Genomic DNA, 19,786 nt, shown 5'->3' with positions numbered 1-19,786 from the left:
CCAGGATGGTCTCAATCTCCTGACCTTGTGATCCGCCCGTCTCGGCCTCCCAAAGTGCTGGGATTACAGGCTTGAGCCACCGCGCCCGGCCAGGAAGGCAAATCTTAACACTCACTGGCACTGCAAGAATATTTTATTCATCACTGACACATACTCAGGGATGTCTACAGGACTCTGTCACAGGACTATGAACCAAATTTGCCATCCTGTACTTGTGTTACTGATAACTTAGCGGTCTTCTCCACTAGCTATTAGCGCCTTAAAAGTAGGGACCACGACTTACACACATTTGTATTGCTAGCCAGCAAACACAGTACCTGGTAAACTTGGTACACTTTGTTAAGCTCAACTATATTAAATCTTGACTTTACATTTGACTTACCTGTCTTCACGACAGCTGCCTGTAGTTTAGTTCTGTCTTTCTTAATGATAGCTGCCTGCAGTTTAGTTCTTAATTCGACATCTTATCATTTACCACCAAAGGAAAATGATACCCACAAGGGTCATAGATTTATTTTGTTTAAAAATTATTTTCTATACTAGATTTGAAGTATACCTTATTAATTACTTAGCTTAACTGAGCAAAATTAAATAAAATGGAAATTATTTTTTAATGTATAAAAGTTTGCTGAATCATCAAATTAAAAATACAGAAAAATCAGGTTTGCATAAAAAATATATTCAGGTAGAATTGCAGTTGTTTTTTTTTTTTAAATGTAATATTCTTTAGTGACATGTAGGTTTCTCTAACAAATTCCCCCCATCAATTTCAATATAACTTCATTTATAAAAATTGTGATTATTCAGCTTTTAGAAGACACAACTATTATGTAAAACAAAATACATATGCAAAAGTACAAGATGTACTATATTTCCCTGAATGTCACTTCTGGCTTTTTAATAAATATGATTGGATTCCGCATTTATTTGCCAAAGATCTTTTAGGTAATTTTAGTTGAATAGCTAATCTTCTAGTGATGTACTATATTTTGCAGAGGCACTTGCTGCAGTGCTATAAAAGTCCATGTTTTCTTGTCTCACAGTTTCTAGGTTTTAACTCTATCCCAGTCGACATTAATTTGTGTAGTTTTTGACAGCACACTGTGCTCTGCAAGAGCTAAACTCAAACTCGGCACTGATACTCTAAAAAATTCTTGATACTGAAGACACTTCAACTTCAGATGTGATCCGTTAAGAGCCCACTTTGTGATCTGAAATACTCCCGAGTGCTAGCATCCTTAAAAATACACCTTCCTCACATTTGTCTTGCTCATTATTCTCATATTAAGAAGAAATGAGTGTCTCTGATAGATCCAGGTGTGGTTAAGAAGCTAAATTGCAATCCCTATGAATAATAAAAGTTCTTAGAACCACAACATATCATTTTCCTTTCTCTTTAGTAGCAGATTGACAAAACTGGGAATTTAGTCTCAAAATCTCAAAGCAGTGACTGAAATGATTACTCTCTTAAATGCAGTATATTCATTTGCTCTTTGCTTGACAAATCACTCTCTTCTCTGCCTTCCAAAACTTTAGCTCACAAGGAATCTTAAAAAAAATAGAAATCCGACTTCTAGCTGTGGAGGTTCCAGCCCCCAACCAGTCACCTTAATGGCCAGGCCTGCTGGAGTCAACTTCTCAGTGTTGCGTTCATTGAGGCAGTCTTCTCCCATCAAAGAAGTGAGGTGCTGTAGACACTCTGCATGTCCCTGTGATGCCGCAATATGTAATAGATTGTTTCCATTTTCATCGTGAATTTTGTCTAGATTGTCTGCAGCTAGGTGTGGCTGTATAAAGAGTAAGATTACAAAACCCAAGTCAATAAATCAGAGCAAGACCCTGTGGGTGTTTTTCTCTGGGCACTAGAAAGAAGAAATGAGCTTATAGAAGTTCTGGTGGCAGCCTTGGGGATCTAATAAATCAGAATATCTTGCTATTATTCTTTGTTACAATATGCTTTAGAACATGAGTTCTCAAGAGACAGATCTTCATATGAGACATGGCAACAGGGCTAGGGCCAATGAGGTGTGGAGGCTTCAAGTTGGCTTTCTAAACAACTAAAATGACATTTACAATAATTGTCAGGTTCCTTGTCTGTCTCCCCTACTTGATTGTGAAGTCCTTGAGGGTTGGGGCTGGGTTTTATTTCCTGTTTTAGGTTGGTTGAATGAATGAGCTATTTGTTTCTACCTGCTTATTTTGCCTTGGATTGTAGAGAACTGGCTTTGGCAAACTACCTGATGACTGCTGGTATCTGGAGGCTACATGGCTTTGGTTTTCTCATCTCTAGTGAAGTTTTGTCCCTTGACTATGAACTAGTTGATAGAGATTTTTGGGTGAACTGAGAGGTGTTGTTAGCATTTGGGAAACATGAAAACATGAGAAGGACAAAAGAAAGGAATGAACCAAAGAGAATTAGTGGGAAGAGCCAGGAAAATGGAAAAGACATTTTCAGGAGAAAATACTACTACTACTTTATTTCATAAAATTATTCAATTATATCACCCTATCACAATAGTATGTATGATAATAGAGCAAGTATATTGTACTTAAGTATGCATGGCTTTACAGTAAGTAGAATCACATTGCCAAGATGTGATGATTTTCCTGAATGAGACTTTAATTAGCATCATAGTATGAGCCCACGCTTGCTACTGTTTGATCCAAGTCTGGAAGCCAGAAAAGAACAATGTAGGCAGATGGAGTGCTATTTAAGTTTAGCTCTCTCTGAGCCTAAACAGAACAGACTTTTCTTACATCATGTTACTCTGTTTCTAGAGTCTTTGGAAAAGCTTCATGCTCCCTAGACATGCAGAGCTGGAAGTAAGTAAAAACTCCACCTGGGTCAGAGGGCAATGAAGCTCTCGGGTAAGCTTCTATCTACAAATGCTTTTCAAACAAACTTGTCCAACTCTTCTGAATAATGATCAGGACAAAACAGAAGACCCTCTGTTTACATATCCGGCAGGTCCACCATCAGCCAAGAATTGACATCCCCACAAATAAGTGCATGAGAGCATTGGGAACCATTTGAAAAGCAAAAAGAAAGACATTAAGACAAAAGAAAGTGCCGGGCTCTCTTTGTTTGAGATTGAGTCTTCTTTTCAGTTGAACTCATGCAAAGTTAAAATGAAATAACACTCACTCTCTAGCCATTTGTTTTCCCTGTATTAACCTCATAACTTCTTATTTTAAAACTCAAAAGGTCACATCTCCCAACTAAAGCCACAAGTAAAGATTAAGTAAGAACCAAACAAATGCAGCATCGTTCTGTTACTAACAAATGCAGCTGATAAAAAAGGAATCTCCAGTCTATCGACATGTATACCGAACTAGATTATACTTACCAGGAGAGAGATCTGTCCTTCTTTAACAATGTTCAAGATGCTTTTTACTTTTTTCAGATACTCACTCCTTTCTTCTGGGCCTTGGGAGCTGGTCCAGTTCAGGCCACTGACCTGCTCTTCTGGTTTGGATTCTGCTGCTGAGGATTGCAGGTGGAAGGCCCTGAGCTGGCAGTCTGGTGTTGTCTTCTCAACTTTTCGACCATGAGGATCACTAAATGTCTTGTTTAGGAAGTCTTTACTCTGGTTTTCAGGCTCATATGCAGAGCCACATTTAACCAGAGGAGGTGAGATCTCGGTTTCTTCAGTGGCCAGCTTGTGCTGGTCGCGGATGACAGCTGATGCTTTTCTCAAGTGAGGGCTTTTCACAGGAGAAAGAACACAAAATGGTGCCATATTGGATGATGAGCTCTCAGAACTTCCTGTAGAGCAGGCTTTGCCAGAAAGGCCATTGATGGTTGTACATAAGCCCAAAATTCTTTTTTCTGAAGTCACCTTGGTAAAAGAGGCAAGCTGCTGACTGGATTTAATATAAGGCACATCCAGAATCTCATCCATGTCGAGGTCGTAGTGCTCCAGTTCGCCCAGCGATGTGCTGGGCTCAGAGCTCTTACCTGGTGGGCCACCCACTCCCTCTCCAGGGCTGAGCTCCTCAGGCTGGGGGCCCAGGTCACACTCACCCCCTTTCTGGTACTCAACCACTTTCTGGTTCTTTTGGTCATCACTTTCATTGTTCTCCAGAGTCTCTGGCTGATGTTTCAGTGGCGAAACCCGCTTCACTGGGCGGAACTTACTGTACACATCAGCGATTCCTGTGGGCTTTTGCGTGTTTGTAATAAGAGTTGAGATGCCACAATTCCAGCTAGAGCTAGAAACTGTTTTTAAAAAATTAAAAGAGGAAGCTATTAATTTGGAATGCTGAACACATCTTGGCTATGCAGGTAGACGTGCTTCATTCACGTTATGTCCAAATTAAGGCTCTGTGCATGAGGATGACTTACAGAGTGCATATCGATAGGACAAAAAAAAAAATCATACTTACCATTGGAAAACAATGAATAATCAAAGGAAGTTATAACATACTGACTCAAAATTAATTAAAGTAATAATAATGGTAATGGTAAACAGCTAAGGAACCAACCCCAGATAGGTATTTAGGTTTATTCCCTGGATAGATCTACCTCCCTGGCAATATTTATATATTTGTCACCACCCTGAAAAACAAGATTAGAGAATAAGATCTTCAGTGTCAAATAAACTTCCAAACTACAGAGCTTGCAGTGAGTCGAGATCGTGCCACTGCACTCCAGCCTGGGCGACAGAGCGAGACTGCGTCTCAAAACAAAACAAAACAAAACAAAAACAAACTTCCAAACTAATTTAGGGAGAAAAGGGATGTATGCTGTATGCACACATGCACACACATTAGCGTGCATGTCCACATACACCCCTAATGCATAAGAAGTCCCATGTAAAGAAGTGGCATATTATTTAATGTTGAGCAAATGCAAACTATGATCTGCTGAGTGACTCCCTAGGTGTGTCATTAAGTGGATTAGGGAAAGAATAGGAAGGAATGCAGTGCTCAGGAGCTGAAAGGACTGTGGGAGACAAGACATAGTTGAGTTAACCCCACCTTGGTCAAAGTACCTGGTCAACTATCATGCAGCAGCATTTCATGGTGCTTTCTGACATATGACACAGTGACAGAATGCACTAACACTTCACAACAGAACATGTTCTTTAAGATTCAATGCTGCCCTCCATTGTTGAGAAGGCTGGAAATAAACAGGATAAGAAAGTTCTGAAAAGAAGATGGGTTAGGCAGACTGGTTATTTTTTCTAATTTCTGGGCAAAGTGTGGATAAAGATTGTGTGTTGGTTTGCATTTGAGTAAGTGTCTGGTTGTGATAGAGTAGAAAGTGAAACAGCCAGACACACCTGGAGGTGAAAGATAAGAACCATCTCTCCCAGTTATGAGAGACTGCCTGGTGCCTTCTGTTCGGGCAAGCAGATGGAGCAACAACAATCTCCTCAGCCATGATTATACTGCCTCCTCCCGTGCCACTCCCCTGCTAGATAAAAGATGACCCAGTACCCTTGGAAACTTGCAGGTCACTGATTTATGGGTTCCTAGTTCCCTGCCACGTAGTTCCTATCATCCCCCATCAAAGGATGAGATTTCAGGGGGCATGCCCTACAGCTACGGACCTTCCATTTACCTCTTCTCTTCTGAAACAAGTGAGAAGCATGTGTGTGTGTGTGTTCTTTGCTACTGGGAACAACCAAAGGAAAAAAGAACATGAGATGGGTGTATATTCACATCTGTAACTTCTGCAATAGCCCTTGGCTATGACTGACTCTTAGGGTGAAAGTGGAACATACATTATTAAAGTTCCCTAAATTTAAGCTACTGGTCATTCTTCTTCCTGCTGGGATATGTTCTAAAAGGATTCAGAGAAGTTCTTGAATCAAGCTAAGGGGATGAGAGTGAGTGCTCTGAACCTGAATGCTATATAACTATCTGTGAGTTCTTTCCCTGAAACTGACCACAATTTTGCATGAGGTTTCCAAGGGTCTGCACTGTGCAGTCCACTTCTCAGACCTTTCTGGCTCTGACTTTTTAGAATCTAAGAAGAGAATACTATGAGTTGTGGAAGGAGGGCTGGATTCTCTCCAATAAGTAATGTAGAAGAGAATGTTCCAGAAGGGAAGGAAGGTATCTAGATGGTCTTAGGCTGCTGCTTTTTTTCCCTTTTGTTGGCTCTAGTTCTCAGTTGTACACAGTGCTTGGCATAGATCAGACAATTAACAAATGCTAGTATGTGAATTTGAATCTCACTTTGCACAACACATTAAATCTTCTAAAATGTACAAAGTGCATCCTTCTGAGGGATTTGCAGTTTAATTTCACAGGAGACAAAATCCTGTTAATAAACTCAGTGGAGTGATAATCACCAGTAAAAGCTCAATTTGCTAAAGTTATTTATGAAATGTAAATATGCAAAGGCAAAGACTAATTCCAGTTGGTCTCTTATAAATTTAAAAGTTTTCTTTTATGTGACCTTTTCTCTCTAAAAATATAAAGCCATGAAAAATTAATGTCTGCCAGAAATTTCTGCCAAGCCTTTCTCTCTTCAAGAACACATGGTTACTTACTTAATTAAAACAGCAGAGATAGTGGACATAGAGTTTATAAGATGCAAATATGCCTTTAATTTTATTCATCAACTTTCTGCAAGGCTTTAAGTAAAATGGAAAAAAATGTATATATACACTCATAGACATTTCTGAGATACACTCTTATTATTGAGTATATTTGGTAATATTTTGCCAATTACCTTGATTTCTTTAGAACCTCTAGAAAATGTGCATCTCAGAATGTAATAAAAAAATTTAAAGCCACATAACTTAGTAGGTCAATACAACGAGTGCATTGTACCAATATATTTATGTGTTATATAAGGTCGTAGGTTCAAAGGGCTACTCTTTTATGTTGGCTTTATTTACATGTGAAATTTTTTCCAAGTGATACAGGGAAATGGATACCATATGTTTCCCAGCTGTTTTGTTCTGACAGGAGCCATTAAAAATGCTCTATGGAAATGAATTCTGTCTGGGTCTTACGAAAACATATCTTTTCACAGAAGGATCTAGAAACTGAAGAAGGAGTGCCAACATTTTGGTTTGTTGTCCCTCTCCTTCTTCACACCTATGACTCTTTCTGAGGCTTTGAGTGAGATCTGTGTTTTCTCGTCTATGTTTTGATTGCCGAGAAAAGACATCCCAGTAATGAAAAATGGATTATTTCACAGGTTTTCATTAAAAGGGTCCAATTTATTGCTATATCATATACCTGGATGGGAAGAAGGGCAACTTTGTGCTATATACAAAAGACAAAATTCAATTCCTTTATCGCTGCTAAGCTGTGTAATCATGTACTTTAAGAACAACACAGAAGAGGGGCTATTAATGACTAGTAAGTTTTTCACTTGCAATTATTTAAATTTATCAAAAATTTCACTCATCTTTTATTTCATTGCAATGCAATAATAAATTTCTTATCATACATGGAAACAAGGTTTAGACTTATTTTGTTATTAGAAAAATTTTGAGGCTAATTTTGCTTTTTGGAAATTATGAATAAATTCTTTACATGTTAGCAAAATTTAAATCTCCCCAAATTTTATCCATTTTAGATTTGTACAAGCTCCATGACAGCAGAGTCTGTGTCTAATTTATCTCTCTATCCCTTAAAGAACCCGAAAATTGCTTTACATAAGTAGATTCATAACGACTTTTTGGTTGAATGGGCTCATTTTTAACATCTTACAGAAGTAAACATGCCTAATAAGCCTTAAACCAGTCTATCTGATTACACCACAGATTTTCTGAAATGGTCAGTAAGTAAACAGACATGTATTTGCTGCTGATGTATAGGCCACAATTATCTCTTCAGATCTAGCTGACACTTGGAATACCACTGAGCTTTAGCAAAGTATTTGCCTGCTGACTGTCCACACCCATCTATTGATTGAACAAACATGTAATGCAGTCTTAGAATGTGCAAGGATTCCTGATAGGTGGCCTGTTCTGATCCAAGTGCCTCATCTCTCTCCACCCTTTCCCACTCCCTCCCTTTCCCCTTTTCCCCCAATACATCCAGATGCTACTCCCCTTCCCAAAGCATATTCCTTGTGATCGTGGCCTACATGGTGACAAGAACACTTCTGCAGTCTTCCAAGCACTCTATCTCCAAGGCATCCTTGACTCTTCTCTTTCCTTGACCCCTGCCCTTCGTCACTCAGGCACCAAGTCCTGCTGTGTCCTTATCCTCAATCCCTCTGAAATCTGGGCCCTCTTCTTCATCATCACTAAACCGACTGGACCACACTGGGATCCTCTCCCACAGTCTCTGTAAGTTTTTCCTGGCTTCCCCTGTTCTCTTTTTTCAGTCCTGAGTGATCCTTCTTCAGTAAGTCTGACTTTGTCACCCAAAATCCACTCAAATATTTCAGGTAGCCCTGCACTAAACAGTATTTCCCCATATGTGGGTGCATATCCCTGCGATACCTAAGAGGCGCACAGGAACCATGGTAATACCCCTGATTTACAGAGTGAGAACGCTATTGGCCTTCCAAATTCTCTTTCTTCTTACTAATTAATTTAAGGAGACTCATTTTGGGGCTAGAACGAATTTAACTCCTTTCCAAAACTTACAATTCCCTATTTGAAAAATGAGACCGCAGGCTTCAGGCTCAGAGATGTTCATAAGCAAATAGTTAAAGGAATGTTTCATGTTCAATTTATCACATTCATTTTAATGATGACCTTGAATTTATTGCAAGTGACCATGGCTTTCTATTTACAACCATAGTGACATGAAGTTTCTTTTAAAAACAAATATGTCTGAAAGTCAGGTGTTTTAGAAAAATATATTAAATAAACATAGTACAGATGCAATACAGGTAAAGCAAAAATAACAGAGGTAGACTTGGGATATAACGCATGTTGTGGAAATGATACTTAAATTACTAGGTTTGTGAAACCTTGGCTTCCAGGATAATAGCTAAATTCTTTAGCATGGCATGTAGCAGCTCTTGTATTCGTTTTCTAATTTACCTTATCATCTCAGCACTCATGATGCCCAAATCACTAATTTTTCCTTGCAGCTCCACTGCTACATTCATCCTTTCTGGATATACCATACTCTCCCTGCGTTTAAGCTTATTCTTACTTTCCTATAATGCTCTTGGCTGTCTTCTCTGCCTGAGACTGAGGCTCATCTCACAAGATTCCACTCAGGGGTTATTTCCTTCGTGCAGTTCCTGTGACTCTCCTAGGGAATAATTGCTCCTCGATTCCCTGTGCCCTGATAATATCTGCACATACCTAGGGTTGGGCATTTTGGAAATTCTGTTACAATTATTCACTCATACACCTGTTTAATCTTCCCTCCTGAGAACCCCTCAAGGGCAAAGATAGCCTGAGAACCAACTTGTGTTTATAACCAGCCCTTTGTCTAGCAGGGTGCCTTGAAGATACTGGGGACCAATGACTTAAGCTTTCAATGAATGGATGAATGAATAAAAGGGGAGATGGCCAGGGAAGGAGGAAGGGGGAAGGGAGAAAGGAAGAACAGAAGGAAGAAAGGAGGGAAGGAAAGAAGGAGGAGGGAGGGAAGGAAGCTGCCAAAACCAAAGATGAAAAGTATAGTAAATAAATGAGTTCTGACACAATGAAGTCACCTTGCCACATTGTGGGCACACCAATTGTGCCAAATATTTCAAAGACAGTGTTAGTAAGCTCTTGAAAATGTTTAGACAAGATGTGCTGCATATTAAACCACTTGCATCTATTTCCTACAAAACATTCCTCAGTTTCCTCATCTGTAAAATGATGGGGTTAGACTATAAGACTGCTAAAACCTGATCCACCTCTAAATTTCTATGACTGTATGGAATGTCTACAAATAATAGAGCTCTTTATTCTGAATGACTCACTATGAAACACTATAATTTCTCTGGATCTGCGTCTTTCACCAGATCCTCACAAATTTATAATTATGAGGCTATGCTGATTGCTGACACAGAGCAACTGTTCGGCTCCTAAGACTGATAAATTAGTATTTTCTTAGGAAGATAATGGACAGTTTGCTGTTGCAACAGTGGATTCAATTTTCAAGACCAAACGTCAATGCTGGCTCCCAAAATGCCTATTTATTTTACTTCTAAATAGAAAGCTACGTGTCCATATTAGAAATTTAGCTTGAGACACAAGAAAAGAAAGAAAAGGGGTATGATTTAGGACAAAGTAGTGTTCCCCTACTGTTTTTCATTAAAAGTTAAATGGATTTTATTTTCCATGAGGAACAAAGTGGTCAGCTTTAGCTATAATTGCCTTCAAGTATACACAACAATATACCTCACATCCATAGCTACTGGAAACCTAGGCGCCTTCCAGAACATACTTTTGAAGTTCTTCAACATTCCATTTCCTTCCATTTTCACAGCAAAAGGAGGGGCATTATGAACGATTGGGAGTATTAATGCTAGAGTCAGGAGGTTGTTTCACCCAATGTAAGCTGAAGTCTGTACTGCACCCACTTACTGCAGACACCTCAGGTTCTGTAAGAAGTGATGACAGGTGGCTTATCCCATGTTCTGACAGGAGGAAGAAGGCACAGTGTCTGAGCGAGGACGACTTGCTGGGTGCTCTTCTGTGTTGCCCTGAGAGATCAGACCTGATCTCTTAACCTGATCAAAGTTAAGGCTGAGTCAAGTCTGGATTTGGAGAACTGTGATGGGGCACTGTGTTGGGAAGAGCAAAAGGGTGTGTGAGGAATGAGTGTTTCTGGGATGTTCCCTTCGGGCTGCTTGCTCATCCTTTTCATTGATGCTACAGACCCTCTAGTAAGGGTAATGTCAGGCTGAGAAAGGAGGACAGAAGGCTTGTTGATCATAGAAATGCCAGCCAACGATCTATACACATTAGGGCATTACAACACTGTGGGGAAAGCGTCACTGATTTGGGTTCTAAACTTTCTGTCTTTAAGTGGCTACTGATATCAAGCAGCTGTCGTTGAATGTGTCTGATTCATGTTTATTATTTCCAGCTCACATAATTTTGCACCCTATTTTCACCCATTCTTTTGTTTTGTGACAACTCATTGAAATACTCAAGCCCTACCACCCTGGATAGAAAAGATACTTCACCAAAGAGATTCCATCACGAAATCAGACTCAATATTTTGACAACTTTAAACCTTTTGGCTTCGAAAGTACAGTTTCCATAGAACAGCAATTGGTGGGGTGAAGAAACTTACATGGTCTTTGCATTATTGTGCCATCTATAAAGTATGCTGACCTTCACTTTGACACTAGCAAAACCTCGTGAGTGGATTAAGTTTTGTGTTCATTCCAGGCCCGTTTACCAGGTTTCCTTTCCTTCTTTCCCTCTCTCTCTTGAGGAAATGTAGGGAGAGATACATGTCAAGGGACAGTGAAAGGCTCACCATTGGGGATGCTCTGGAACAGGGCAGAGCTGTGAGCAGGCTCAGTGTGGCTTCTGGCCGTGCAGCACACACACATTTTAACTGAAGGTGGCGATGTTTTACAGGGTTGATCTACCGTCAAGGACAAAGGACTGAGTTACTGCTCCTTGGTAGGAGAGAATAGGAGGCTGACAGCACAGGTTGAAAAATTTCTGCCCTCTTCTCTCCATTTTCAGTTGACAACTCCCAAAATGTCTGCTGATTTTACGTCTAAATATGGACTATGTGTCCACATTAGAAAATTAGCTTTAGACACCACGACGACAAAGAAAATGGGGTGTGTCTTTAGGGTATAAAAGTGTTCCCTTCTTGTTTTATTTTTGCTAAAAGTTAAATGCATTCTATTTTCCACAAGAAACAAAGTGGTGAGTCTGTGAAAACTGGTCTTATTTTAAGAAGGACACACTTTAAGGGGAGGAGAAATGGAAGATCCAGTGCTGGCCTGCAGCCTACTGTTGCTCTTGGCAGGTCTGTGGGTCTGCCCCTGCAAGCTCCTACCATGGCCTGAACCCTCAGCTACAAGCCTGGAGAGAGAACAGGCAGGTACAGTGGCAAACAAAGTGGGAGGAAGAATGGACAGTGGCTCGCCGGGATTAATGAATGGCAGAGCTGCTGCACTTCCATCTTCAGGTGCAGGTCACCATACACTTCACAAATATTACTAACAAGAGTGAAAAAAAGATTTAAATATATTTTAAGAATTCCACAAAGCAATATTTCTCATTTGGAATTTTCCTAAAATGCCCTCCACTTAATACTTTAAAATTGTCGATAGATTCATGTAAGCCTTTTTATGCTTCTGAGTACAAGGCAAGTGTATGATTTCATTAGATTCCCACAACTCTGGAGGATGGATAGACAGTTCTTATGTATTCTTACTTGGAAATAAATGAGAACTCAGAGAATTTTAAGTGTAATGTGGAAAATGACATAGCATGCTGACTTCTCAACTAGGACCAAGGTTCTCTGACTCTAACTCTCTTTCCGTAACACTGGAGGACTGCCTTATTGAAATTAAATTATTCCCTAAAGATACAATTCACATTTTTCTCTATTTGGGTCACATATATGCAATGGAATCCCAGAAATCAGTAGTCATACTCATTTCAGATTCACTCTAACCTAAATCCAACACTGTGTTGTCTGTCTAAATTTTGGTAACCATTTACTAGGAACCTTCTGTGTGGGAGCAAAGTTAGAAAAATAATTTATGGCCAGGCAAGGTGGCTCATGCCGGTAATCCTAGCACTTTGGGAGGCTAAGGTGGGCGGATCACTTGAGGTCAGGAGTTCACGATCAGCCTGGCCAAATGGTGAAATCCCGTTTCTATTAAAAATATAAAAATTAGCCAGGTATGGTGGTGCATGCCTATAATCCCAGCTACTCAGGAGGCTGAGGCAGGAGAATCGTTTAAACTTGGGAGATGGAGGTTTCAGTGAGCCGAGATTGTGCCACTGTACTCCACTCCAGCCTGGGCAACAGAGCAAGACTCTGTCTCAAAAAACAAACAAACAAACAAACAAACAAAAAACAAAAAATAGGAAAAATAATTTTTAATGACTTTTCTTGGCTGGGCGCACTGGCTCAGACCTGTAATTTCAGTACTTTGGGAGGTTGAGGTAGGAAGACTGCCTAAAGCCAGAAATTGGAGACCAGCCTGAGTAGCAGTGAGATCCTCATTTCTACAAAGAATTAAAAAATTAGCCAGGCATGGTGGCTTGCTCCTGTAGTTTCATCTACAAGGGAAGCTGAGGCAGGAGGACGGCTTGAGTCCAGGAGTTGGAGGCTGGTGGTGGGCTATGATTGTACCAATTCACTTCAGCTGGGGTGAAAGAGTGAGACCCTGTCTACAAAAAAACAAAAAAATCCCCCAACCTTTCTTGAAAACAGTTGAGTGGAAGGGTTTCCTTCCTCTTTATTTTTAGCAGCATTAGCCTAAATTTAGAGTCATTTTATCACTGAGAATCTGTTCTTACAGCTGCTAATTCCTTCAACTGGCTAAGGGTGGTGATCTTTTTTTCTTTTCTTTTCTTTTTTTTTAATTTAGTAAGCAAGAAAAGCAGGAATACAGAGCATAGTCAGAGTGCTAAAGCAACTCGTAATTGGCAGAATGCTATAGTACTCTTACACAGTTCATTCATCCAACAAATATATATTGAATGTCTTCTGTGCACATGTCTCTAGGGGTGCAGGGGTGAATGAAATAGACATAATCCTGCTCAGACAATGATGCAAGTACACAGATAAATAAAAAAAAATTACTAAATGCAAACTGCTTTGAAGAAATAAGGAGGGGACTGGAATAGAAAACAGATGAGAACCTCAACAAGGAGGTGACATTTAAGCTAAGACCTGGAGGATGAGAAGAAGCCAATTATGTGAGAAACTGGGAGATAATATAAAAGATAATTTTATGAAGATCTGAGTAGGCAGAAGGAAGCACATCTGCAAGTGTCTAAAGCAGAGAGAATCTGGCAGGGTCTGTAGCTGTTATTACTAGATCAGAGTGGGTCAGAGTCAAAGGAAGCAAAGTTGAAGCTGGGGGAGGTTATCAGGGACTCCTGATAACCCCCATTTGGGGGTTCTATTGGCCACAACAAAGAGTTTGTTTATTATTTTAACTTAAATGGGTATTTCTGAGGGGTTTTACAGAGAAGTGGGTGTCTTCAGAGTCCAGAAGGGGGAGAGGGAGCTCTCAGTAGTTGCTTTGGTAAGACACTAATTCCATTTATGAGGGCTCCATTCTCTTGACTAATCACTTCTGCAAAGATCCCACCTCCAAGTACCATCATCTTGAGAGTTAGGTTTCAACATGCAAATTCTGGAGGGACACAAACATTTAGTTTATAGCATGGGGATATACTTTGAGCACAGAGACTCAAGACCTGGTGATGAATTGATATGGGACATCAGGGAAAGCAAGAAAATCTGGCTTCAGCACCTGATGAGATGTTTCAGTCAGCAGAGTGCAGTTCACTGAGGAGGGAGTCTGAGGAGCAACACTTCAGGCAGGGGAATTCAAAAATTTCTTTAGAATTCCATGAGACTTCTAATGTAGACACTGAGTGGGCCATTAAATAGGAGGCTGGAGTGTGGAGAGGATTCCCAGCAGCATGTAGATGGTATTTGAAGCTGTAAGCATGCATGAGAGACCAACTGAGAGGCTGAGAGAGCAGAGGGAGGGTCCTATTAAATATTTAGTCCCACTTGACTATTGAAAGGTCAAATTTAGAGGAAGGAGGAGTTGCAAAGGAAGACTAAGAGGGTATTAGAGTGTTAGGAGAAAAATGAGGAGAGAGGTGGTCTCACAAAGCCAAGAGAGACTGTTTCCAGAAAGGAGGGGCCTATTGTCTCAGCTAATGCTGACAGGTCAAGAAAGATGAGAATAGCAAAGTGTCAGTGCATTTGACAGCATGGAAGCCATCACCTTCCCTAGAGAGATGGAAATCATACTAGGGATGTTTAAAGTAAATAGAAAGTTGGGGACAGGGGAGGGAGTTTCCCATGACTTTTTAAAGCAGGTTGGCTATAAATGGAGGGTTGGCAAGGAGGAGCAAATAGGATGGGAGCTTCTAGAGGTGGTTTGTTTGTTTTTTAAGATGGAAGGTAGAGAATGTTTGTATGATGAGGATAATGGCCTCATGGAGACAAAGAGATTAATAGTGCAGATGAAAGAGGAGATAACTGAAGAATCAAGGTGTCAAACCAAACGAAGAGAAGCAAAATATCAGCTGTCTCATACTTCAACCATGATACAAACCCAGAGGATTCCTTTCACGTCTTCACACATTCATCTGTCCATCCTATACCTCAGGTATATGGTCAGCAGCAGCGCCCAGGCACTGGAGACACCATCATGAACAAAATCACCCGAATGAGTTTTTAGTGTACTGATATTAAACCAACATCACATTAGTATACAGATATGTATAGAGTAGGAAAAGTATAGGGAGCTAGGAAATAATAGGAGTTGGTGGGATGTACAGTTTCGGAGCCACTAGAAACCTGTGGTTATCAAACACTTAAAATATGACTGGTGGCACTTGTCAAAATGATAACAGTTTTCACTTGTTGGGTTAAATAACGTATATTATAAAATTGACCTATCTGCTTATACTTTTTAATGTAGCTATTAGAAAAATTTTAAGTTACATATGTGGCATGTGGCTCACATTACATTTCTTTGTTGTTGTTTCCTCAGGCTTTTTATTTGTATACATTTAAGGGGTACAAGTACAGTTTTGTTATGTGGATCTACTGCACAGTGGTGAAGTTTGGGCTTTCAGTGTAACCATCACTCGAATAACGAACATTGCACCTATTAAGTAATTTCTCACCCTGCACCCCTCTCTCACCCTTCTGAATTTCCAATGTGTATTATTCCACACTCTATGTGCATCACATTGTATTTCTATTGGACAGTGCTGGTCCAGAAAGTCAAGTAAAGGGGCCCTAAGGAGGTGACCTTGGAGGTGGAGGAAGAAAAGGAATAACATTCCGTGTGAAGGAACGCTGCTCATTTGAATAACTGAAGAAGGCTCCTTGATGTGACTGGCAGGCAGGAGGCATGCAAGGAAGCCTGCTGGTCCAACAGAAGATCACTCTGGGCCTTGAAGGCCACATGAGAGAGTTTCCCACTGCATATCTTGAGAACCATCCTGGGAAACCATTGCCTAGTTTTGAGCAGGGAGTGGCATGATAAGACTTGCATTTTTGAAAGGATCACTGTGCCTCACTAAAAACAATGGACTGGTATCTAGGTGACCCAGGTCAGTGCTTCTCAAACTTGAATGTACATAAATGAATACCCTGGGGACTGAGCTTGTTAAAATGCAAATTCTGATTCAGGAATCTGGGGCAAGTCTGAGAGCCTGCATTTCTCACAACCTCCTGGGTGATGCTGCTGCTAATGGTGCTGGGGTGGGTCCTGGATCATACGGTGAGATGCAAGGGCCATTTGAACAAGCAAATGCCACAGAAGCGTCAGGACTTATGCAAGAGGACCCTTCAACTACGAGATTCTACGATTTTGTTTCTACTACTTGACTTGACTTGACTTTATGACTTTTTTTTTTTTTTTTTTTGAGAAAAGAGTCAGAGCAAAGGAAGTAAGTGGATAAAAAGGGGTGATCTGAAATGGGAAGACAGAGCCCATTTAATATTGCGAGACAAAAGCAAAGGCTATGCTTTCAGGAAGAACTGGGGTGCTGTCAGAGATGCTATGACAGAGCTACCAAACTAGAAATGTCCCTCAACACACACTCATACTTTTGCCTTTAAAAAGTATGGGAAGATGGGATGGGGAAACTGCTATTCCCGTGACAGGATGGGGACTTGTGAGAAGGAAGTCACTGCAAAGCCAGACAAAGTCAGAGGCACTTGGCCGCGTATACATTTTTCCTTGTCCCTATGCTTCAGTTCTTTCCCTCACTGCCTAAAGGATGCCTCTCTCTAGACTTCCCATTTTTCATTCTTTCTTACTGCAGATTTCCTTTAACTCATTTCTACCAACAGGCAGTTTCTTTACTTACCAGTTTGGGGAGTGGAAGATATGTTTCTTAGAGTCCAGTAAAAATAAACCAAAACACAGGAGAGAAGACTGTGAGTTTCTACCCTTAAGCTTTCTTTCCCTCAAATACTGTCTTATTCCTAACTTCCTTAATTCCACTGCTGTGAAACTCGTAGAAAATCAGTTTGTTGTTCCACTTAACATTTATGGTTAAGCAAAGAAAAGAAATGTTTCAGTCAAGAGAAAAAGGGGGCCGGGCGCGGTGGCTCAAGCCTGTAATCCCAGCACTTTGGGAGGCCGAGACGGGCGGATCACGAGGTCAGGAGATCGAGACCATCCTGGCTAACACGGTGAAACCCCGTCTCTACTAAAAAATACAAAAAACTAGCTGGGCGAGGTGGTGGGCACCTGTAGTCCCAGCTACTCGGGAGGCTGAGGCAGGAGAATGGCGTAAACCCGGGAGGCGGAACTTGCAGTGAGCTGAGATCCGGCCACTGCACTCCAGCCCGGGCGACAGAGCAAGGCTCCGTCTCAAAAAAAAAAAAAAAAAAAAAAAAGAGAAAAGGGGGCAAAAATGCGATGTGTTTAAGCTCTACTACCTTCAGCCCTTTTTATCATTTTCTTTTTTTTTCCTATTTTTGTTTTTTGAGACAGAGTCTCGCCGTCACCCAGGCTGCAGTGCAGTGGCACGACCTTGGCTCACCGCAACCTCCACCTCCCAGGCTCAAGTGATTTTCCTGCCTCAGCCTCTGGAGTACCTGGGATTATGGGGGTGTGCCACTACCACCCAGCTAATTTTTGTATTTTTAGTGGAGACAGGGTTTCACCATGTTGGCCAGGCTGGTCTTGAACTCCTGACCTCAAATGATCCGCCTGCCTCGGTCTCCCAAAGTGCTGGGATTACAGATATGAGCCACCATACCTAGCCCCTTTTATTATTTTCAATACCACCAGAATTGTATTTTAACTTTTCTCTCACCCCCTGCCCCCATCTTTATGAACATTGACCTACGTCCTTCCTCTCAGAAACATAAATGAAGTGTTAATACGTTAAAGGGGTTAAAGGTAGAGATGATCTCTCCCTTTCCACAGAAGGGGCAGCTCATCTTTCATGGGTAAGTTCTGTGGTCCATTCAAAATGATGACCTATGCACATTCTGGAGCAACAGAAAAAGTGCAAAAATTGTTCTCATATTGTGATGACAATGATATGTACAAATACGCCTCTGGGGGAAAAATACTTGAAAGAAGTGCAATAATTTTGTTTTGGTGGAAAGTTAAGTTCTTTACAAATAATGGATTATATCATTTTTATAATTATGTTTTGTTAAACAATAAAAGTAATTGTTTTACTTGATAAAAAATCTCATCTAGATGTCTTATCATTTGTAAATTTTTACTCTAGTTAAAGAAACAATTCTTTGTTGTCAATGTTAGGTTCCTTGCTGCATCAGGATGAAGAGTTCATCTTCTTGACTAAGATATTAGAAAATGTGTTTCCCCGCTCTTTGGAGTCCAGTTTACATTACGTCCTGTGAAATGGATTAATCAGCAAGCTTTTCAATTCAAACTGCCTTACCAGCCTTCACTTTCAAGCTTTTAGCATTAAACTTTAATAAATATTGAAAACAGGAGGTTTATATATTTAGCATCACCAACTATGTCATAACAGCATCTACAGGACAAATTTCATGTCAACTTATTATTTTAGGTGCTGGCTTAAATCCCTTTAATCTTAGAACATCACATATTTTATCTTTATAGGTTTAGGGTTTGTCACAAAATTTGCATACACAGGGTTCAAAAATATAGCAAATTTGCAATGCTTTTAAATGTATAACCTACATGACTTTAATGCCAGACACCAAGTTTAAAAAGTACTATTTCCTTTACTCATTGTCATACAAGTAACACTTTATATTCTTTAGGTATAACATTTTTTCAGAATCCATTCAGACACATTACAGGGTCATTTATTACTGTTATATAACTGAATTTTCTAACCTCAGCACATTTAAGTTTTCAGATGTGAAGCAGCATTAATATTTATCTGCCTTCTTTCATAAGAAAATTATACAATGAGTTTAGCAGATACAGATTTTGAAAGAATCACATTTAAAGCACTATGAATTGAAACAAATGTGTATTCGAATGTCCAATTAATTTTTAAAAACTCTAAATCAATGAAACTGAAACGTTTTGATTTGAACACCATATGTCACCATAATGTATTTTTTGTCCTCATTTGGAGAAAACCATAGAGAAGAATTAACATTCACTGCCTTGTGCCTCTTTTCCCACCTGAGTAGCAGATATTAAGCAGCGATTGCATGCAAAAGTTTCACGAATAACTTCCTTTTTTAGGTGCAACTTTTTTTAATTTTTTTTTACACATAATTTCCTTTGCTGCTAATCCTTGCCCCAAACTAGTTGCTACACATGGTTCTCTGGAATAAATTACTCCTCAATTGAGTCAGCTTACCCACAGGGGGTATGGAGACTGTAGAGCAAGTTTCACATCCACTTACTAGCTCTAGAACTTTGTGCACATTATTTACCCTTGCAAGCCTCAGTTTCCTTATCAGTAAAATAGGCACAGTAATGCTTCTCCCTCTGATAATTATTCTGAGGATAAATATGCTGCTTACAGAGGCCTGGCACAATGCCTGGTACACTGCTGGCTTATGAAACAACTCAGAAACCTCAATAACACCTGTGTATCTCCATGCACAGGCAGTTCATTGTCAGGCTTCCCACTCCTAGTTTTTTGCTTCCTTCCCACCTTGTGGCATCTCCAATTCCCTTGCACTTCCTTTCTTTCTAAACCACTTTTCTCACAAAAATTTGAAATAGTCCTAGTGCAGGGTAACTGATAGAGAA

The 19,786-nt window shown here is 40.1% G+C and overlaps 1 protein-coding gene across 3 annotated transcripts in view; it reads right to left on the bottom strand.

Annotated features, from left to right (window-relative positions):
* The window catches only part of SNCAIP (synuclein, alpha interacting protein), a 147,323-nt gene that overhangs the window by 36,251 nt on the left and 91,286 nt on the right, over positions 1 to 19,786 (bottom strand). For 2 of the 3 annotated variants that reach the window (XM_011963703.1, XM_011963702.1), the window contains exons 4-5: positions 3,348 to 4,219; positions 1,608 to 1,787 (exon numbers count right to left, since the gene is read on the bottom strand). The exons of the other annotated variant lie outside the window; for it this stretch is intronic. In XM_011963703.1, coding sequence (XP_011819093.1) covers positions 1,608 to 1,787; positions 3,348 to 4,219 — 1,052 coding nt within the window. The remainder of the gene's footprint in view (positions 1 to 1,607; positions 1,788 to 3,347; positions 4,220 to 19,786) is intronic. 3 annotated transcript variants of the gene reach the window in all.

The sequence above is a fragment of the Colobus angolensis genome, unplaced genomic scaffold (genome assembly GCF_000951035.1).
Source record: "Colobus angolensis palliatus isolate OR3802 unplaced genomic scaffold, Cang.pa_1.0 Scaffold62, whole genome shotgun sequence".
Classification (NCBI taxonomy): Eukaryota; Metazoa; Chordata; class Mammalia; order Primates; family Cercopithecidae; genus Colobus; species Colobus angolensis.
This window is presented reverse-complemented; position numbering and strand designations above follow the sequence as displayed.